Source organism: Panthera pardus, unplaced genomic scaffold (assembly GCF_024362965.1).
Source record: "Panthera pardus isolate Hobbes unplaced genomic scaffold, ASM2436296v1 HiC_scaffold_10, whole genome shotgun sequence".
NCBI classification, from domain to species: domain Eukaryota; kingdom Metazoa; phylum Chordata; class Mammalia; order Carnivora; family Felidae; genus Panthera; species Panthera pardus.
In genome coordinates, this window is record NW_026526655.1 from 72,559,084 (window position 1) to 72,582,032 (window position 22,949).

Genomic DNA, 22,949 nt, shown 5'->3' on the forward strand with positions numbered 1-22,949 from the left:
AGCTACCCAGGTGCCCACCCTTTTCTTCTTCTTGAGTCGGAAACCAGTGACAGAGAACTACAGGACAGACTGGATGACATGTCTGTAGATTTGCAGCTGACTTGCTCACTGCTCTTGGGCAGCCAGCACCACTGCAGACTTCCCCTGCAGAGGCAGATCAGGTAAAAGAGAAAATCCAGAAGGGGCTGGGCCAAATGGCCTAATGTCTTCCCCCAAACTTTCCAGTCATCTTTCATTCTTTTTCTGCTAAGCAGGAGAGGAATAAGACCAGGAACCTTATTCCAGAAAGGCTGAGAAATGTACCCTTTCATCCAACAAGATGTTTGTTTATATTTTATCTATTTTGTAAATGTAAAGGATAGAGTTTTATTGTCATGAATTTGGAGTGGCTATAACAAACAACCTTCTCTTGCTCAGTAATGACTAGAATAAGGCTTGAGATCACTCTTCCAAAATCATCTTTTCCCCTCTATCTCTTTACAACATTGTTTATAATCCTATAGAACAGGTCAGTACATTTAGTAGCCTAAAAGTGCATGATGGCGATTTATCAATAGATAAAGATAAAATTAGATATTGCATTGCTTTAAATTAGATGTCTTGTGAAAGCTTTAATGAAATATGAATGGCCATGTCATCTGCCTTATGTGTTTTTAGGCTAAAACCATCCCCATTATGAATCAATTTTAATGTTAATACATTCATGGGGGATGATGTTCTAGGAAGTAAAATGCAAAAAGTTGGGTTTTGGGATCACATAGAACTAGTTTTCATCCCAGTCCTGCCATTTACTAGCTGTGTGACCTTGAACAGTTTCTAATTCCATATCTTATCTCAACTTCATTTCTCTGAATTATAAAATAGAGAAAATAATAACACTTTCCTCATAAGATTGTTATGAAGCTTAAATAAGAAAATGCTGGGGGCACCTGGGTGGCTCAGTCAGTTCAATGTCTGACTCTTAGTTTCTGCTCAGGTCATGATCTCCTGGTTCATGAGATTGAGCCCCGTGTCAGGCTCTGCACTGATGTGGGATTCTCTCTCTCCCTGTCTCTCTGCCCCTCCTCTGCTGTGTGCTCTCTCTCTCAAAATAAATAAAATAAAAAAAAAAAAAAAAAAAAAAAAAGAAAATTCCAGCAAAGCATTATTTATTTTGGGGGCATAATAATTGTTTATTAAACATTATGTATATTATTTTTTGTGTAATGTAAAACATTGGGCAGTTACATAACATTTTACTTCCTCATTTTCTGACTTCTGCTTGAAGTTTCAACCGTTGGCCTATACTGAGGGGTATTATAAAATAAATGTTTGAAATTAACCATGTGTCTTTGAAACAGTTGTTGAGGACTTTTTGTCATAGTATCCTCTCTGTAAACACCTTGGGGAAAATAGTTCTTTCAGGTCTCAGTCTGAGGAATTGATGTCTCTTTTCCAAACTTTGAGTTTGTGTTTCTACATTTTTTTTAATTGCTAAAGAAGCTCAGAACCAAACTTGCAGCCCTCCTGTGGCAAGGTGGACTGGATTTTATGACGTATATTTTTATTTTTAATCTTTATCTTTATTTTTTCTTCCTCACCTCATCTTTGTATTCTCTTCGTCTCCAGTTTCCTCATATAATTTTTACCTTGTTTTTGCTGCATCTTGTAAGAGACTTCAAATACTTTATGAGTGAGAAGAAACATAGATAATTACCCCTCCCTTTTTTTTTTTGAGAGAGAGAGAGAGCAAGCGAGCATGATTAGGGGAGGGGCAGAGAGAATCCTAAGCAGGTTCCACATTCAACACCGAGTCCAATGAGGGGCTTGATCTCACAACCCAGAGATCATGAACTGAGCCGAAATCAAGAGTCAGATGTTTAACTCACTGAGCCACTAGGCACCCCCATAGGTAAATACATTTAAAATAAAAATGCTTGAGTGTAAAATAAATCTTTAAAACTTAGGAACACACTTGACCTAAAGAAATGTTGGTAATTTCATTTGATTAGGGTTTGTTTGTTTGTTTGTTTGTTTTGCCATTGTATAAAGCTAGTTTAGATTAAAATGCTTTGGTGATTTCTGATATGGGTGGCTGTACGTCATAATGTCACTGATCACCCATGAGTCTATGTATGCTCTTCAATATCAAACACATAACAATATGTAGTATTGCTCTCACCCAGTAACCGTCTAGATATAATTGATATGTTTGTCTTGTAGTCTTGAGTGAGTGGAGTTGAGGTTTTAGAGTGCCACAAAACTGAAGGAATGCAGTATCAAAAGGCTTGAAAACTAATACTTCTTTTATAAGGAAACCTGGGCGTAAAGTGACAGGGCAGATTGTGGTGGAATGTAGATATGAAAAGTTGGGGAAAGAGTTACATAAAGCAGGCAGGAAATGTATAACCAGGGGCACCAGACAATTGGACTTCTTGTTCAGTGTTGGTTCATGTTCAATTTAGGGAATATTTTGAGGTTTTATATTGCTTGAGTGATTTCAAAGTATTTTATTTTGTGTCTGTTTACAGTGGTTCTGTTATTCTCCTGGTCTTTCCAACTCAAATCTCAAATATTAAAAACTATTATTTTTTTCCTAACTCTAATTTCCTTCCACTAAATGTAATCAGCTATCAAATCCTATGGTATCTTTCTTTGAATCCCATTAGTCAAATTAGAGGTTATAGGAGGTGAGTTGACAATCTTTTCTATCTTCCTAAGTCCACACATCTTCATTCATAATTTCTATTCTTCTTGGTTGGATGTTTAGACTCTTAGGAGATCTTAATGTTTGGCCTTTTGCTTCTCAGATTCACTTTTTTTTTTTTTTTTACCTCAATATCAAGTGAACCTATTCCATTGCCTTCATGGCTGACTATCTGTTGCCTACAGGATTGCCTACATTTCTTGGGTACTTTGTATTTTTGTTCTACATTTTCGGCCTTATTTCATGCTGTTCTCGTATGTGAACTCTTGCCTGTTGTCCTTATTTCTGTCTTCCCAATATAAGATGCTCATAAAGATTACTAATGATGATCCAACTTTTCAAGTGCTATAGTATTAGGATGAGTCAGTTTTAATTGCACTATGTGTAGTTAAGAAGGTGGAATTTCCGGGGCACCTGGGTGGCTCAGTCGGTTAAGCGTCCGACTTCGGCTCGGGTCACGATCTCATGGTATGTGAGTTCGAGCCCCGCGTCCGGCTCTGTGCTGACTGCTCAGAGCCTGGAGCCTGTTTCAGATTCTGTGTCTCCCTCTCTCTCTGACCCTCCCTCGTTCATGCTCTGTCTCTCTCTGTCTCAAAAATAAATAAATGTTAAAAAAAAAAAAAAAAAAAAAGAAGGTGGAATTTCCTTTTAGTTTTCTTTTTTAGGCTGCTCAGAAGTAAAAGTTTTCCCTAAGAATTTTATATATTCTGATAATCATACCTTGTACCTTGAGGAATTTAGGACTCAATAAGAGTATCCACAAGTTATGTTTAGTATATATGTACTCAAATAATGTTAGCTGCTAATTAATATTTTCAGTGTTTTTTGGCTGGAATTTAACATTTAATGCTGTAACTGTTTTTTACATCCAGAAAGCATTCTATGTGCTTCCCACTTTCTTGTATTTTATTTTACATTTGAACATTTAAAGTGTAATTCTTATTTTGGACTTATAACAAAGATTCTGCAGTCAAAATCCATCCTCTACCCTGGATAACTTACACTAAACAAGGAATTTTAAGCCCTCCAGTAGGTATGACTCCTGTGGTCTCTTATCAGCTGTCTTTTAATAATAATAACTATAAATATTATTAAAGTTGTACAGACATTAGTAACACTTATATTGTTGTATTATCTTACCTTGTAGCATATATCATGGTGTAGCATGTAGCATATATATAGCATCATATATATTTTTAAAAAGGGAAGATACTATGCAGAAACACATTTATCTATTGTTAATTATGTACTTTGTTACAATGTTTGCATTTTTATTTGTTTGATGATTTTCTTTTTACCACCAGAATAATCCCAGATGGCTGTTTTTAATTTTATACTATTAAAAGAAACCTTGCAGAGCTCATACCAAGTTTAGAATTACAGTTTTCAGAAATGAGTCACAAGACGTGTGTGTGTGTGTGTGTGTGTGTGTGTGTGTGTGTATGTGTGTGTGTAGAGAGAGAGGTTGGTAATTAAGTCATGGCTATATTAATGATAAAGAACAATGATGTTTGAAACAAAAACCAAGTAACAAGTATAGTTTACCATTGAACAACATGGGTTTGAACTGCATGGGTTTACTTATATGCAGTTTTTTTGGTACAGTACAGTATTTTCTCTTAAGATTTTCTTAACATTTTATTTTTTCTAGCTTTATTGTAAGAATACAGTATAGAATACATATAACATACACAATATGTGTTAATCAACTATTTGTTGTTGGTAAAGCTTCCAGTCAACAGGAGGCTTAGTAGTAGTTAAGTTTTTGAAGAGTCAAAAGTTATACGTGGATTTTCTTTTTTCTTAAATGAAATTTGAATTGTAGCTCATAGTATCATTTTTGACAAGAATATTTTTGTGATTCATACATGTATTTATGCATATATCCATATAGCCTGATATACATTTGCACAGTTTTTATTTTTAAATTTTTGTTTTTTATTTCAAGTCTTTATTTAAATTCTAGTTAGAAATTAACATATATGGTAATATTGGTTTCAGGTGTAGAATTTAGTGATTCATCACTTACATATAACAACCAGTGCTCAACACAAGTGCCCTCCTTAATACCCATCACCCATTTAGTCCATCCCCTGCCCACCTCCCTCCATCAACCCTCAGTTTGTTCTCTATTGTTAAGTCTTTTATGGTTTGCTTTCTTCTCTCTGTCTCTCTTTTCCTTTCCCCTATGTTCATCTGTTTTGTTTCTTAAATTCCATATATGGGTAAAAATCCTATGGTATCTGTCTTTCTCATACATAGATTTTCAACTGCATGGGGAAGAGGAGAATCAGTGCCCCTATCCCTTCATTGTTTGAGGGTCAATTATAAATAGCTTTCCCTTATAGTGGTTTTTCCCTTTGAGTTATTAACTTGATATGGGATTATGTCTTATTTATACATCATAAATGCTTACTCTGTTTATGGCTAGATGGTATAAATAGCATATACTAGTGTTAATAAAGTATTAATAAACTAGTATTTAATAAAGTTTATAATTTTCTGAAAAATTTTATATGTGGCAAGTAGTCTTGAATAAAAGTTCATACATATGGACAAAAAGCTTGCATTCTAAATGTTTGTATATCAGTATCTCAGCCTTTTCTAAAAAAGTTATTTAAATGATTTAAAAATATTAATAACTACCTGGTTTTTATAGAACTTCTCACCCATAATTTCCTTTTTCTTTTAAAGATCAGTGGATAAATCTGTCATAGTGTATGATACTGTAAGTATTTCAAAATCTTGCATGTGTGATATGCGTAAATTATGTTTATTAGGGTACTGAACTTCAAGTTTTGTTAGGCAAGATGGATAAAATACTTTCTTTTCTTTTTAGAGTGCCTAAGAATATACATTTTCAAAAGTGCTAAGATAGTTATGCAAGTTATTGGTTCTGGGACAGGCCCTTAAATATTTCAGTAATGATTTTAGGATGGATAGATGTCTAAGATAGATGATTAATCTGATCAAAGAAAATACAGATTTAAAGAGCACCAATATCCAAAAAAAAAAAAAAAAAAAAAAAAACCACTTCAAATTGATTTTTCTTAAATTTTTCTACCAGGTTTCCGTAATAGCAAAGAATGAATATTTACCCCAGGGTTGTGGATGGGTGTGCTGAAAGTGGCCTACCACTGGTAGAGATCTGGCTGGCTTTAGAGACTGATAGAAGGAAGAGTAAGTTTTAATAGACTTGGGAAAATGGCAGTTTTTGGTAGAGCCATATGAATAAAGACCGAGTTGCATGAGTATGAAAAAAAAAAATGAACATTTTACATGTAGCAAAGATGTGGTTGATGAAAATATTCTTCAAGAGAAATCCATGTTGAATGGAGCCTTACAATGATGGAATTCAGGCTGCAGCGTGCTAGCAAATGAACCAGAGATGTTAATCATCAAAGTGTAGTCGGTCAAGCAAGGAATCTAAACTAGTCTTCTATGTGGGAATTCAAATCGCGGAGTGCTCTGGCAGGAGATGGAAAAGAACACAAACTGGGTGAAGTAGATCCTGAATGTTTCTCAACAAATTTGCTTAAGATTTTACATTCACAAGAATAGCTAGAACACTAAACTTCCTCCATAAAATATGTATATGAATCTCAGCTAAATACAACTAATTGTACATTTGAAACTAATATAACACTGTTAATTACACTTCACTTTTTAAAAATTAATAAATACATCTAGATGCTAGATGGCCAGCTAAGTGTACTCAAAATCTAAGTGACTAATTTCTCTTCACCGGTCCTGCAGTTGGGTACAAGTCAAATGCCATAGCAAAAATACAGGTCATTTCATGTAATAGATGTTTAGGCTACTGTTAGTAAATTCAAAACCATCAGCAGAAGCCCAGGATCTATTATGCTAAAAATTTCTAGGAGGGTGGTCAGCAGACAACAGTGCTAATTACTGAGAGTGAAATAAGTACCTGATAATATTATTAGTTATAGAGGCTGTTCTCTTTTTTTGGGGTAAAGTTTCAACTTACATTAGTGACTAATTATAGTAAAATACTGGTATCATATAAACTATTTATGTCAAATGAGCCTTTATCAGTAACTTTACTCCTGCCTGAGCAAATATAAAGCTGTTTTTATTGTTTTTCAGAATACTGAGAATATACTTCACACATTGACTCAGCACACCAGGTCTGAACTTAACCTTATTTTGTATTAATATAATAAAAAAATTAGTCTGAGGATACATAATAGTTGTTTTTATTAATTAGGTATGTCACAACTTGTGCCTTTGCACCCAATATCCTTTTACTTGCTACTGGTTCAATGGACAAAACAGTGAACATCTGGCAATTTGATCTGGAAACACCTTGCCAAGGTTAGTAAGGGCATCATATTTAACCCAGTTCAATCCCATTCACCATTAAATTTAAAAATCCTGTAATTTTTGGGGGCACCTGGGTGGCTCAATCAGTTAAGTGTCATGATCTCATGGTTCACGAGTTTGAGGCCCAAGTCAGGCTCTGTGCTGACAGCTCGATGCCTGGAGTCTGCTTCAGATTCTGTCTCCCTCTTGCTCTCTGCCCCTCCCCCATTCACACTCTTTCTCTTTCAAAAATAAAAAAACATTAAAAAAAATTTTTTTTAAATCACATAAATTTTTAACAAATTACTCACTTTGCTTTTTCTCAATATGAAGTGTATATCCGAATGTATAATTTAAAAATAATTTTAGAGAATCTAGTGTTTCAAGTAGTTTATATATGTTAAACCTGTTGGTAAATCCTTTTAGGAGCATATTCATGGAAATCATACCTCCCAATTTTTTTATAAGCTATTTATTTGTACGTATACTGTTTTTTCAGATAAATATAGCCTGAGAACAAAATAGAAAGCAGAGTTTTACTTTGTTCGTTTTATTTTTGGCCTCATCAAGCAATGTTGACACATAATTTAGGAATTTTACTTTTATTACTGTCAGAATTAACTGAATAGTGGTGCTGATATGCAGACGATAGAGCAGAGTACTTTTGCTGATATGAATTTTATATAATAAAAAATTGTTTTTCTAGACTGAAAAGTTCCAAGAGAGTAGTATTTAATATAGTATTAAATAATATTGTAACTGTACATAGTGTTATTTGATTTTTTTTGAAATTTCTTAAAAGGTTGTTAAAACACAGCTTTAAGGAAATTTTATTTAGTTTTTAATTCTCAGTGAGAATATTCATAAGGGCAATACTTTCCTTCATTGTTATTTTACCTGCCTTTCTGTTTGTGGGTTTGTTTTTAAGCAAGGAGCACAGAAGACGAGGCGAAGCAATTTCCTGAAGACTGGTCAGAGGATGATGTTTCAGTGTGGCTTTGTGCCCAAGGTTTAAATGACCTTGTTGGTATTTTCAAAATGAATAACATTGATGGAAGAGAATTGTTGAATCTCACCAAAGAAAGTCTGGCTGATGATTTGAAAATTGGTAAGATTAGTGGAAGATGGGCATTCTTAAAAGCGACTTTTAATAATTTACTCTGAAATTGGTTTCAGTTGTATTAATGCTTTCCTCTTACTGTTCTGGCACAGTAATTATGCTGGTATATTTCTTTGTAGAGAAGGATTATGTAGGTTAGATTATGGAAAAGAAATGTTATGTGGTATTTCTTTAAGTAACTAAAGCCACCTTGTAATTAATTTTCAAAATGTATTTATTTTAGAAATTGAGATGTAATTCACATGATAAAACTCACCCTTTTATAAGTGTACAATGCAGTGATTTTTAGTATATCCACAGAGTTGTATAGCCATCACCACTGTCTAATCACACAACATTTTCATCCCTTCAAAAAGAAACCCCATGCTCATGAGCGGTCACTCCTCTTTCCCTTTCTTTCTAGCTCCTGGCAACCACTAATCTGCATTTTGTCTCTAAGGATTTGCCTCTTCTTGACATTTCATAGAAATGGAATCATACAATATGCTGCCTTTTCTGGCTTAGCATGTTTTCAGAGTTCATCCATGCTATAGCATATATTAGTGCTTCATTTCTTCTTACGACTAATATTTCACAGTATAAATTTATCACTTTTTGCTATCCATTTATCAGTTGATTGAATTTAGATTGTTTCCATTTTTGACTATTGTGAATAATGCTGCTCTGAACATTTGTGTACACGCTTTTGTGTAGTATCTGTTTGCAGTTTTCTTGGGTGTATAATTGGGAGTGGAATTCGTGGGTCATATAGTAACTCTGTGCTTACATTTGAGGAACTGCCAGACTATTTCCAAAGCAGCTGTGCTATTTTATGTTCTTACCAGCTATATATGAGAATTTCAGTTTCTCTTCTTTTCTTTTTTTTAAATTTTCTTTAATGTCTGTATATTTTAGAGAGAGAGAGAGAGACAGTCAGTGCAAGCAGGGGAGTGGCAGAGAGAGAGGGAGACACAGAATCTGAAGCAGGCTCCAGGCGCTGAGCTGTCAGCACAGAGCCCCTGATGCGGGAGTTCAACTTGTGAACTGGGGATCATGACCTGAGCCAAAATCAGACACTTAACTGACTGAGCCACCCAGACACCCCAAGAATTTCGATTTCTCCACATCCTCATCAACATGTGTTTTTTTAATTATAGCCATCCTAGTGGTTTCTCATTATGATTTCAGTATACATTTCCTGATGACTGGTGATGTTGAACATCTTTCCATATGCTTGTTAGCTATTTGTAGATCTTCTTTGTGGAAATGTCTGTTAAGATCCTTTGGCCATTTTAAAAACTGGGTTATTTGTCTTTTTATTATTTTTTATATAAATTTGGGTATGAGGCTCTTATTAGATATGTGATTTGGAAATATTTTCTCCCTTTCTGTAGGTTAGCCTTATACTTGCTTGATAGTGCCCTTTGAAGCACAGAAATTTAAAAATTTTGATGAAGTCCAATTTATCTTTTTTCCTATTGTTGCTTAGGCTGTAGGTGTCATACCTAATAAACTATTGCCTAATTCTAAGTCTCAAAGATTTAAACCTGTTTTTCTTCTATGAATTTATACGTCTAGCTCCTACATTTAGGTGTGTGATCAATTTTGACTTAATTTTTGGATATGGTATGAGTATAGGGGTCCAGCTTCACTCTTTCAGATGTCGATATCCAGCTGCTGTCCTAGCACAATTTGTCGAAAAGACTATTCTTGCCTTTTGGGATTGTCTTGGCACCCTTGTTAAAAATCAATTGACCACAAATGTGAGGATTTATTTCTGGATTCTCAATTCTATCATTGACATATTTGTCGATTCTTACACTCACACTGTCTTAATTACTGTAGCTTTGTAGTAGGTTTTGAAATTGAAAAGTGTGGGTCCTCTTTTTTTTTTTCTTCTTCAAGATTGGTTTTGTTTTTCTGGGTCCCTTGCATTTCCATATGAATTTTAGAATCAACTTGTCAATTTCTGTTTAAAATCAGGTGGATTTATTTAATTAACTAATTTATTTATTTTTAAGTTTTAATTTAAATTCCTGTTAACACAGTATAATATTAGTTTCAGGTATACAATATAGTGACTCAACATTTCCATACAACACCTGGTGCTCATCAGAAGTGCACTCCTTAAAAAGCCACTTATTTTGCTGTTGCATGGGTGGCTCAGTTAAGTGCCCAACTCTTTTTTTTTTTTAATTTTTAATGTTTATTTTATTTTTGAGAGACAGAGAGAGAGCACAAGCTGGAGAGGAGCAGAGAGAGAGAGAGAGACACAGAATCCAAAGCAGGCTCCAAGCAGCTCTGAGCTATCAGCACAGAGCCTGACGTGGGGCTCAGACTCATGAGCCACCAGATCATGACCTGAGCTGAAGTTGGACAGTTAACTGACTGAGCCACCCAGGTGCCCCAAGTGTCCAACTCTTGATTTCAGCTCAGGTCATGATCTCGTGGTTTGTGAGTTTGAGCCCCGCATCAGGCTCTGAGCTGACAGTGCAGAGCCTGCTTTGGATTGTGTTTCCCTCTCTCTGTGCTCCTCCCCCACTTGCTCTTTATCAAAAATAAACATTAAAAAAAAGCCAATTTTGATAGGGCTTATATTGAATCTGTGAATTAATTTGGGGATTATTGTCATCTTAAGTTTTCCAATCCATAAGCACAGGACGTTTTTCAGTTTATTCAGGTCTTCTTCATTTCTTTTAAATTTTTTTTTTTTAACGTTTATTTATTTTTGAGACAGAGAGAGACACAGCATGAACGGGGGAGGGGCAGAAAGAGAGGGAGACACAGAATCGGAAGCAGGCTCCAGGCTCTGAGCCATCAGCCCAGAGCCCGACGCGGGGCTCGAACTCACGGACCGCGAGATCGTGACCTGAGCCGAAGTCGGATGCTTAACCGACTGAGCCACCCAGGCGCCCCTCTTCATTTCTTTTAAAAATGCTTTGTCATTTTCAGTATACAAGTCATTTTTCCTTAAGTGTATAATTCAGTGGTTTTTAGTGTATTCATAGAGTTTTATAACCATCAACAACACTGTCTATTTTCAGAACATTTTTATCCCCTCAAAAGAACCCCATTCTCTCTCCCTAGCCTCTGGCAACCACTAATCTACTTTGTCTTTATGGATTTGTCTGTTTGGGATATTTCTTGTAAGTGGAACCATACAGTAGGTGCCCTTTGTATCTGGCTTCTTCTATGTAACATAATGCTGTCAAGGTTCATCCATGTTTTGTATGTGTAAGTGCTTCAATATGTAAGGTTTCCAGTTTCTTCACCTCTTTCTCAGTACTTGTTATTACCTGTCACCTTGATTATAGCCACCCTTGTAGATGTGAAGTGGTATTAGATTGTGGTTTGGGTTTGTGTTTACCTAATTATATGGAGTATTTTTTCAAGTTCTTATTGACCATTTATGTATCTTCTTCAGAGAAATGTCTGAGAATTAAAATTGTTAAAAATATTTTTAAACTGGTTTATTTGTCTTTAAGTTGTTGAGTTGTAAGAGTTGTTTATTATGTTCTGGAGACTAGATCCTTATCAAAAATAGTTTGAAGTCTTTTGTTTTTATTTTTTTATTTTTTACGTTTATTTTTGACAGAGTGAGACAAAGCGTGAGTGGGGGAGGGGCAAAGAGAGAAGGAGACAGAATCTGAAGCAGGCTCCAGGCTCTGAGCAAGCTGTCAGCACAGAGCCTGATGCTGGGCTTGAACCCACGAACTGTGAGATTGTGACCTGAGCCAAAGCTGGGTGCTCAACCGACTGAGCCACCCAGGCGCCCCTAGTTTGAAGACTTAATGTCATGCTGTAATAAAACTAATAACCAGACACTACTATTAACATGCTATAATGAAATCCTACTGAGAAAGCATAGAAAATAGGATATCCTTAGTGAGATTTATTGTTAATGAAGAGTCAAATAACAAAAAAAAATATTAAAACCATTTTGGAGTATAGTGTTATACTTTCCTTATATGGTAAATATAGCATATGAGTGTATTTAAATCTCTTGAAATCTTACGGCCTTTAAAAAGTTAACATAATGATGATTTGTGAAAATACTTAGGGTCAGATGGTTTTGTACTCCGGCCATATTATGAGAGCTATTTTTGTATTTCTAATGACTTATTGCCTTTATAATTTATTCTTTCCTCCTGAAAGTTGGTAACAGAGTGTAGCGTTGTTTGTTTGTTTTTCTGCTGATTTTTGCATCTTCATTAGTTGATTTATTATTACTCTCTCACAATAAATCTTAACAGTACCTTATCATTTAGAAGCACTTAACACTATAAAACAATAATTTCAGATTTCAACAAAGGATGTTTGAAAACAAAAGAAGCATAGTAAAAACAATAGGAATAGAATTCTATTCTGATAGATAAATAAATAATATGAAATTCTTATACGATTTAATTAATGATTTGAAATAGTTTTTGAAGGATGAGTCCCAGGATTAGTAGTTACAATCATTTTAAACTTCAGTGAAATAAGTTTCAGAACTATCAGGTCAGGCCCAAGCCAAAATTGAAATATAATTTAACTTCTATAGTGGTCTAATAGTGGAATTAGGAAAATTATTATTATGAATGGAGACAAAAATGTTAACATTTTCTAGTAAATAAGGAATCTATTCTGTGTGTTTAAGATTTGGAAAGTTGGCAAATTAAACAGAATAAATTAGTGAATGGGCTAGGGCATTTATTTTTTCACATAATTCTACAGTATTTGAAAGTTTTTATAGAATTATAAAGAATTATAAAGGATCAAGAAGTTAACTTTAATCTTCTACAAGTACTACTTTAAGCTACAGTGAATTTCTTTTAGTCTTGAATTTTAAGAAAAGCAGATTCTTAAGATAGTATATTGGCATAATAGAGAATTGAAATTGAGTCTAAAGAAAAAATGTGCTAAGAGGCAAACTGATGAGTAAATGATAATGAATTTTATTCTTTAGATGCATAACTCTCTTACTTGCTTTTGACTTGTGATACAATTGTTAGAACAGTTCCTAAGTCAACGCGAGTAAATAGGAATTTGTGTATTCGTCATACGGAGGAATTGTGCAGTAAAGCACATTGGGGTGTTAGAGACCAAAGTATGTGTATCTATTATGTTTGACACTTAAGTTACTTTTAAGGAATCAAGCAGTCTATGAAATTTTCTAGTGAGCCTTTTATAAATATATAATAAAGGAACTTTCTATAGACTTGAATATCTGTTGGAGTTTGATGCTTTAATCTAGGATAACCATCCTTTCTTAGGATTGTGTTAATGGAAACCAGGGTATACTAGCCAGTTGTAACTAGAAGATAACTCTTTATATTTAGTCCCATGTTTGCATAAGAAATGTCCAGACAGATTACAGGTACAAAAGATCCTTGACGTTGAGAGAGAGAGCTGTCTTAAGACATTTGTGAATCCACGAATTTGTGAACTCCACTATAGTATTTAATCTCTCATTCAAAAGTCATTAAGTATGACTTTTATCACATCTCGCTTCTGAGATGTGATAGTAGGCAAGCAGTAAATCTGGCCACATGACTTTCATCTGCACCTTGGCTTCAGTTTATTTTTGGGTCTCAGAAATTTTAAATTGCTGCCTGCCTTGGAGTGTGGAATTGCTGTAGATGATATAGTGGTAGAAACCTGGAATGACAAATGCTGAAGAACTCTTCTATATCATGTCAGTCCTTACACCTACATTCAAATAATTATCAATCATAGAGTCCTAATTGGGAATGAAGTTTTTTCAAAAGGCTTCCTCTACCGTTTGCTCTTGTCTTTCCAAGAAACCATAAAGCACATGAGACATTTTTATCATTTTCTAGCTTAAAATTATAATATGAAATTGTTCAATCAGATGCTTTTTCAAACTTTATGCAGCAACTGAACATCCTTAGATTTTGAGTTTCTTCAATTCCTAGAACTACTTCCTTATGTAGATTTTCATTTGTTGCCTAAGTGAACTATCATGAACTACTGGAACATTCACTGTTTTGTTGTTGTTGTTGTTGTTATACACGATTAAAGTGACACAGTCCCTTTAGTTCTGGTCTAGTTACTGTGAGCCTGTGCATGGACCTGCTGCTGGACTGGGCAGTTCAGTTGCTGCTCTTAAATTGGCCCACCACACTTTCCAGTGGGAACTTGTGGGCATTTGAGGGGGGCTCCTTTCCTCAGGCCGGTCAGATGTCCTGTTACTTCCTTCCACACAGGTGTCAACCACAGGTCTGTGGAGGTTGGTGGTTTGTCCTCGCCTGCTTATACGGTGGGGTTTGTGAGACGCCTCGCCACTTTACTTTGTTGCGGAGATTGTCCGCAACATTTGATTTGATTTTGCTCTCTCTTTTTTTATGTGGAGATTCAGAGAAATTAAAAAACTATACTGCTTCTACCACCGACTTATCCAAATCCTTTTGAAAAAAATCCCTACTTGTATCTATCATCATGTTTCCCTTTTCTTTTCCTATCGTTTGTACGTCTTTGTTTTCCCTTGACCATTCTAGTCAGGAGTTGGTTTTTTTTTTTTTAATAGTTTTTTTAAAAAATATGTTTTTGTTGTTCTGTTCTTTCCTGAGAAACTGGCTTCTGGTTTTGTTGTTCTCTCTCTCTGGGCAGTGGAGAGGTGATGGAGTGACCAGCCTGATGAGCTGTGTTTCTTAGTTCTGGGCGACAGCTCTGTCTTGTTATGGTGCCTCCAGCCATTGCTGGCCTTGCTGCTTCAGCAGTGATCCATACAGGACACAGCTGGTAGAGAGAACGGTAGAGGTATCAAGGTCTCTCTTCCATTCGTGTACACATAGCTCTGCTGTGAGTGGCCATCTTCCATCCCTCACTCTGGAACCCAGTTACCGCTATTTTCTTAGGGGCTTTTCAGAGTTTTGTTTTATATCTTTGGTTGTTATTTGTGTGTAGACTCCATCAGTTCTCAATTATGTAGCATTTTCAGGGTTGGAGAAGAGAGTACAGGAATTGTTGTCCTATTTAACTTGACATCTTATTAAGAACCACATGCCTTTTCAGAGTTACAATAAATATATCCAGATAGTTCCCATTACCCATACTAAGGGTTTACTAGCCATCAGCTGGTAAGGGTCTTTTCTTCCTGAGCAATTAAATTTAATAACACCTACTCCCAACCCCCAGTCACAAAAGGAGATATTTGTTTCTGGCTAAGCTCTGGGGATATCACTTGGTAATTGCTTCCCTGAGGGCAAAGTGATCTGATTCCATTTTTAAATGACATTAAAATTGGACACGGATAACACCCAATTTAACTTTTTCTTATCTGGGGGCATTTTGAAATAGGTTTTCTGTGTTCTCTATTATAAAAATCATAAGCATTCTAAATATTAGCACCCATATTTTTGACAGGGAAATATATATTTTTCATAATATTAAATGCTTCTATATCTTTTTCTTGTATGTTGTATAACTATCCCTTTAAATGAGATGACTTCTAATTGAAAACATGTTGTGGTACTTTTAAAAAACTGTTTAAAAACTCTTCAATTTGGTTTCGGTGAATTACATAGGAAAGAATTCCTAGGAAAGCAGTGCCGTAGTCCCTAAGAGGCAGGCGGCTGCTAGGTTGACTTGCCACACTTCCGTAGATTGTGGGCAATGAATCCGAATAGATTTAAACAGTGTATTCCTCAGGGCACAGCAAGCAGCATGAGCTTCAAGGTTTTTCTTTCCCCCCCGAAGTCTTGTGAGGGCAGTTTGTGTCTGTGTCATAGCGGAGATACCCTGAGCTCACGAAACTCTTTCATCTTTTGAGGGGATTGCTAGCAAACCTAGCCCAAGTGTCATTTTATCTTTGTACCTATCAGAGAACAAATCTGCCCTCTGGGAGGGACACAAATTACTGCAAAAAAGTCATCATAAGGGGTGTATAAACACCCTGAAGAATTGCCTCCCAACAAAATAAAAAGCTGATTTGGCTTTTCATGAAAACTGTGAGGTGTTGGGAAATGTAATTTTTTTCTTCTACCCACCCCCCTACCTTCACATGTCTCTGTCTAAAGTAGAACTGTCACTGGGGCACCTGGGTGGCTCAGTCGGTTAAGCGTCCGACTTCGGCTCACGTCATGATCTCGCGGTCCGTGAGTTTGAGCCCCGCGTCGGGCTCTGTGCTGACCCCTCAGAGCCTGGAACCTGCTTCAGATTCTGTGTCTCCCTCTCTCTCTGACCCTCCCCCGTTCATGCTCTGTCTCTGTCTCAAAAATAAATAAACGTTAAAAAAAAATTAAAAAAAATAAAGAACTGTCAGTTCTAAAAAGGTAAACAGCTAATAACACTAAACCTCCTACAATTAATTACTCTCAACTTCCAGAAGCTGAAAATGAAGGTAGTTTTTAAAACTTGATAAAGTAAAAATGCAAATGAGTGAGTTTAACTTGTGTGTACAGTCTGGGACAAACAGATGAGCTTCATGATTGTGTTTCATATGAGATCGGCCAATAATATTTCCAATTTCAAAAATGTTTTACATATAAGATGGAATTTTTCCATTATTAAACTGAAGATGTTTAAAAATTGTTCTTAGGAAATTTTTTGCTTAAATACATAACCAATAACAACAAGCCTTTTCTAAGGTTGTATGGTATATTACTATTCAGCAGTCTGAAATTCTCAAACTTGTAGAATCTAAGCTTGTTTAGAATAAACTCACCATTAGTTGCTGATTTATTTTAACCACACGATATTCTGTACTATAAATATTGGTTAAAGAATTTATAAAGAAAACCATTCCGTGTGGTCAAACAGTATGTGTGAAGATTTTGGGTTGTAATAGATAACCTCTCTATTTGCTAAAGACTTGCATAAAGGTTACCAGAGGTTCTCCTACCCTAACAGAATAATTTCTTTCCAGAATCTCTAGGGCTGCGGAGTAAAGTGCTGAGGAAAATTGAAGAGCTTAGGACAGAGGTGAAAACCCTTTCTTCTGGAATTCCTGATGAATTTCTATGTCCAATAACTAGGGAGCTTATGAAAGATCCTGTCATTGCATCAGGTATGTGTGATGCTTTTGTAAGTTTGAGGGCGTGTTGTGTGCTAAATGAATAAATGATGTAGATAGTTTACAGAAGTTTGTTTAAATGTGGAAAGTTTTTTAAATCTCTGTTTTATAGCTCGTAAGTTTTTTTAAGTCATTTAATCTGAAGTAAACTGTTGAACGTTATATATTTCTTTTGTTTTTAAATGTTTATTTGAGAGAGTGTGTGTGAACCAGTTGGGAAGGGGCAGAGAGAGAGAGGGAGAGAGAGAATTGCAAGCAGGCTCCACGCTGTCAGCACAGAGCCTGACATGGGGCTCCAACTCATGAATGGTGAGACCATGACCTGAGCCGAATCAGGAGTTAGATGCTCAACTCACTGAGCCACCTAGGTGCCCTGAACATTGTATATTTCGTAATAAAACTGGATGGAGTAGGTTAGGACAAAAGGAATAAGTTTTACAAGCTTTACTTAAACTTGTGAAATGTGTGTTCGGTTATAAGAATGCAAGTTAAAATACTGTTTTTGAGATAGACTGTTGAGATCTCTTATGTTTATTTTGTCTACCATGAATTTAAACAACCTTACAGGAATAAGATTTAAAGATTATGAAGTTGCATCATTCCACATTAATTTCTAATCTTTGTCAATAGACATAGGCATACATACTTTATCTAGTTGTGATCAGTGAATCCATATTTTTTTTATCTTTGTGTAAAACTTTATACACTTCTAAATATTGACTTAGCCTAAATAACTTTATTCCACTGTGGCTCTATGCTACATTTTGACTCTTGCAAACACATACAAACACCAAACAGTAGAAATCTTTATTTTGTAAATATCATTGCACTGATATCTTAGTACTTATTTTTTTCTATTATTACCCATTACTTAGGGTTATTTTTATGGTATGTGTGCTCCAACGAGAATATTTTATGAACATGAAAAAGAACAATTTTGACAGTTTTTGTTAGGATATTCAGTGGACATTTGAAAAGTGTGTGGTCTTTCCCCATTGTATGGTCTTGGCATCCTTGTTGAAGATCATTTGGCCACATATGTGAGGATTTATTTCTCGGTTATTTCCTTCCATTGGTCTATATGTTTGTCTTAGTATAGTCAGTACCATACTATTTTGATTACTATAACTTTGTAATATGTTTTGAAATCAGGAAGTGTGAGGCCTCTGGCTTTGTTCTTTCTCAGGATTGTTTTAGCGCTTTAGAGTCCTTTGGGATTCCATGTGAATTTTAGTATGGATTTTTTTCTATTTCTGTAAAAAGTGTCATTGGGATTTTGATGGAGGTTGTGTTGCATCTATAGATGACTTTGGGTAGTATGGAATTTTAACAACATTAACTCCTCCAATCCATGAATACAGGATGCCTTTCCATTTATTTGTGTCTTCTTTACTTCTTTCCACAATGTTTTGTAGGTTGCCAGGAATTTGTGTAAAAGCTTGCCAGGAATTTGATGAGAATGGTGTTTAATCTATAGAGCAATTCAGAATCGACATTTCCAACTCATGAATATCACACAGCTCTCCATTTATTTAGGTCTTTATATTTCAGTCTATAGGTTTTGCCCATACTTTGCTAATACTGTCCTTAGGTATTTACTATTTTTATGACACTATAAATACTAGTTGTGGGGTGCTTCAGTGGCTCAGTCAATTAAGCATCTGACTCTTGATTTTCACTCAGGTCATGATCTCACAGTTCATAAGGGTAGCCCATGTTGGGCTCTGCACTGACAGTGAGGAGCCTGCCTGGGATTCTCTCTCTCCCTCTCTCTGCTCCTCTCCCATGCATGTGCACATGCACACCCTCTCTCTCTCTCTGTCAAAGATAAATAAACTTTTAAAAAAGTAGTTTTTAAAAATTTTCAATTCCCAATTCTTCATTGCTTGGTATTCCACAGTTGATTTTGTAGACTGACTTTGTATTCTGTGACCTTGCTTAGTTTATTGGTAATAATAGCTCTTTCATAGATTTTCTTCATACGTGATCATATCATCTGCAAGTAGGGATTTGTATTTCCAATGTGTATGCCTCCTTCTGTCCCCACTCCTTTTCCTGTTTCTTGTTACACTGGCTAGGATTTGCAGTGCAATGTTGAATAGAAGTGGTAAGAGTAGATAGTCATACCTTAATCTGCTCTTAGGCGGGGGGTGGGGGGGGGGGAGCATTCAATCTTTCGCCATTAAGTATGATGTAAGCTGCCTTCTATCAAGTTAGAGAAGTTTTCTTCTATCTCTAATTGCTGAGAATATTTAAAATGTTTATCCACTGAAATAAGATGGTTTTTCTCCTTTATCCTGTATTGATTGATTACTGTATTCATTTCCTGTTGCTGCCATATCAAATCATCACAAAATTAGTGGCTTAGAACAACATTTCTGTAGGTCAGAGGCCCAGTACATTCTCACAGGCTAAAGTCAAGGTATTGGCATGTTCTGTTCCTTGCTGGTGGCTCTAGGGAAGAATCCATTTCTTACTCATTTAGGTTGTTGGTAGAATTCAGTACCCTGCGATTTTAGGACTGAGGCCTGTATGTTTTTGCTGGCTATAAGCTGAGGGCTGTTTCCAGCTGTGGTAGGCAGAATGTCCATGTCCTAGATCCCCAGAGCCTATGAATGTTACAAGGCCAAAAAGGTTTTGTAGATGTGATTAAGGATCTTGAGATGAAAGCGTCTCCTGTATTATCTGGGTAGACCCAGTGTAATCACAAGGATCCTTATAAGTGAAAGAGGGAAGCAGAAGAGTTGGGCAGAGAAGGAGATGTGACAACAGGATAGAGGTTATTATCTGATACTAGACAATGAGCTAAGGAATTTAGGCAGCCTCTAGAAGCTAATAAAGACAAGGGAAGAGATTTTCTGTCCCCTGGAGTCTTTGGAGAGAATGCCACCCTGCTGACACCTTGATTTCAACCCAGTGAAACTGATGTCATATTTCTGATTTGCAGAACTGTAAGATAACAAATTGTGTTAAGCCACTAAATTTGTAGTATTTTGTTCTAGAGGCAATAGGAAACTAATACACTGGCCTCGTGGACTGTTTCATTTCTTGGCTTGGGGCCTTTTTCCATCTTCAAACCTAGTGACAGTATCTTTCTTGTATCACATTGCATCTCTTTGACCCACCTTCCTACCTTCCTACCTTCCTCTTTGGCTTTTAAGAGCTCATGTGATACGATAATTTCCTGTCTTAAAATCAGCTTATTAGTGACCTTAATTCCTTTGCAACCTTAGTTTTCTTTTGCCATGTTAATGTAACACAGTCATAGGTTCCAGTTAGGATGTGGACATATTTGTGAGTCATTATTCTACTTAACACAATTAGATTCGTTGATTTTTTTTTTTATTGTGATGATATACATATATATAAAACCATTTTAACAATTTTTGAGTGTACAATTCAGTGGTATTGAATTTGACTATTCTGGATACCTCATAGAAGTAGAATCATGGAATATTTGTCCTTTTGTGTTGACTTATTTTACTTAGTATAATGTCTTCGGGGTTCATGCACACTGTAGCATGTGTCACAATTGCTTTCCTTTTTAAAGCTGAAAAATATTTCATTGTGTGGATATACCATATTTGGTATATACATCCAGCCATGGACATTTGGGTTGTTACTCCCTTTTGGCTATTGTGAATAATGCCACTGTGAACATGAGTGTACAAATACCTGCTCAAGTCCCTGCCTTTAGTTCTTTTGGGTATATACCCAGAAGTGGAATTGTTAGGTCATATAGTAATTCTATATTTAATTTTTTGAGGAACCACCATACCATCTCCACAGGGGCGGCACTATTTTACATTCTCACCAGCAGTGCACAAGGGTTCCAAGTTTTCTACATCCTTGCCAGGACTTGTTATTTTCTGGTGTTTGTATTGTTTTATAATAGCCATCCCGATGGGTGTGAGGTGGTAGCTCATTGCGGTTTTGATTTACATTTCTCTAGTGATTAGGATGCTGACCTTCTTATGTACTTATTGACCATTTTATATGTCTTCTTTGGAGAAATGTCTATTTAAGTCCTTTGCCATTTTTCAATCTGTTTTTGTTGTTTAGTTATAGGAGTCATTTATGTATTCTGGATATCAATCCCTTATCAGATATGATTTAGAAATGTAGCTCCCATTCCACAGGTTGCCTTTTCACTTTGTTATAGGGCCCTTTGATACACAAAAGTTCTTAATTTTGATGAAGTCTAGTTTATTTTTTCTTTTACTGCATGTGTTTTTGGCGTTATATTTGGGAAATCATTACCAAATCCAATGTCTTGAAGCATTCCCCTGAGTTTTATTATCTTTTGTATATGGTCTACTTATCCTTTTGTATGCAGATACTCACTTCACCAACCCCGTTTGTTAAAGAATGGTCTTGGCACCCTTGTTGAAAACACTTGACTATGTGGGGGTTTGCTTCTCTTATATTCTATTGGTCTACATATCTGTCTTTATGCCAGTACCATACTGTTTTGATTACTGTAGCTTTGTATATAGTAACTTTTGAAATCAAGAAATGTGAGTCTTCCAACCTTTTTTTCTTCAGGATTGTTCTGGCTCTTTAGGATCTATTGTAATTCATACACAAAATGTCTTTGGGATTTTGAGAGGGATTGCAATGGGGATCACATGGACTCTATAATTTCTTTAGGTAGTATGGGAATTTTAACCACTGTCTTCCAGTCCATGAGCAGGATGCCTTTTTTGTTTAATTTCTTACAGCAATGTTCTATAGTTTTCAGCATACAAGTCTTTCACCTCTTTAAGTTTATGACTAAGTATTTAATTCTTTTTGATGCTATTTGTAAATAGAATTTTCTTAATTTCGTTTTTGGATTCTTTATGGTCAGTGTGTGGAACCACAGCTGATTTTTATATGTTGATTTTTGTATCCTGCAGCTTTGCTGAATTGATTTCTTAGAACTTTCTTTTGGAATCTTTAGGGTTTGAATTATCTTCTTCACTTATTGCTGGATTTGACATGCTAATATTTCCAGCATTGTTGTATCTGTGTTCTTAAGAGATATTGGAGTTTTCTTGCTTTATTATAGGAAAGTTTCTTTTAATTATAATTCCAAATCTAGCTTTTAATACATAATTTCATCAAATTAGATTTCTGAGTATTCTCTCTTCTTGGAGGTTTGCATTTTCTGTTACCTTAAAATATACTTGTTGGCATCATTTAATATATTTTTTGTTGAATTGTATCTCATTTGTTTTAATCTTGATTCTCTTTTTGTTTATAGTTGCATAGTATTTTTCTTTCAATCTACTTTTAAAATAAACGTAGTGTACATCTTGATGTAACTTTATCTAAATTGAATCATAAAGTAGGTCTTTCTGGAGTTCTTAAGCTTCTGAAGCATTGTTTGATTTATCCATGTTGTTGTACAAAGCAGTAATTTGTTAACTTTTATGTGTCAATATACTATAAATTATCCATTCTGTCATTGTTACCTGCCATGAATCTTTATTCATGTTTTTTGGTGAACACACATATGCATTGTTATTGGGTATATTCCATAGAGTAGATATGCACAGGTTATTATCCAGAGTGGTTGAAACAGCGTTACCCCCTCCAGCAGTGTATAAGAATTATAGTTCCTCCATAGCCTTCTATTTGGTATGGCCTGTGTCTTCCACATGCAGTTCTAAAAAATGACAGGTCTGTACACTTGGTCCAGTTACCCCAGTGCCAACATTTTGCAAAATGATATATCACAAGTAAGATATGAACATTGATGCAATCTACCAAGCTTATTTAGATTTCCCTAGCTCCAAGTCTGTCCCTTTTGGAAGTTTGAGCATCAGCCACCAGTCAAG

General features: G+C 35.5%; 1 protein-coding gene across 6 annotated transcripts in view; it reads left to right on the forward strand.

Moving 5' to 3' along the window:
* WDSUB1 (WD repeat, sterile alpha motif and U-box domain containing 1) overlaps window positions 1-22,949 on the forward strand; it is a 51,367-nt gene that overhangs the window by 15,103 nt on the left and 13,315 nt on the right. For all 6 annotated transcript variants that reach the window (XM_019457241.2, XM_019457268.2, XM_019457251.2 and 3 more), the window contains 5 exons: window positions 5,381-5,414; window positions 6,797-6,837; window positions 6,918-7,024; window positions 7,941-8,120; window positions 16,981-17,121. In XM_019457241.2, coding sequence (XP_019312786.2) covers window positions 5,381-5,414; window positions 6,797-6,837; window positions 6,918-7,024; window positions 7,941-8,120; window positions 16,981-17,121 — 503 coding nt within the window. The remainder of the gene's footprint in view (window positions 1-5,380; window positions 5,415-6,796; window positions 6,838-6,917; window positions 7,025-7,940; window positions 8,121-16,980; window positions 17,122-22,949) is intronic.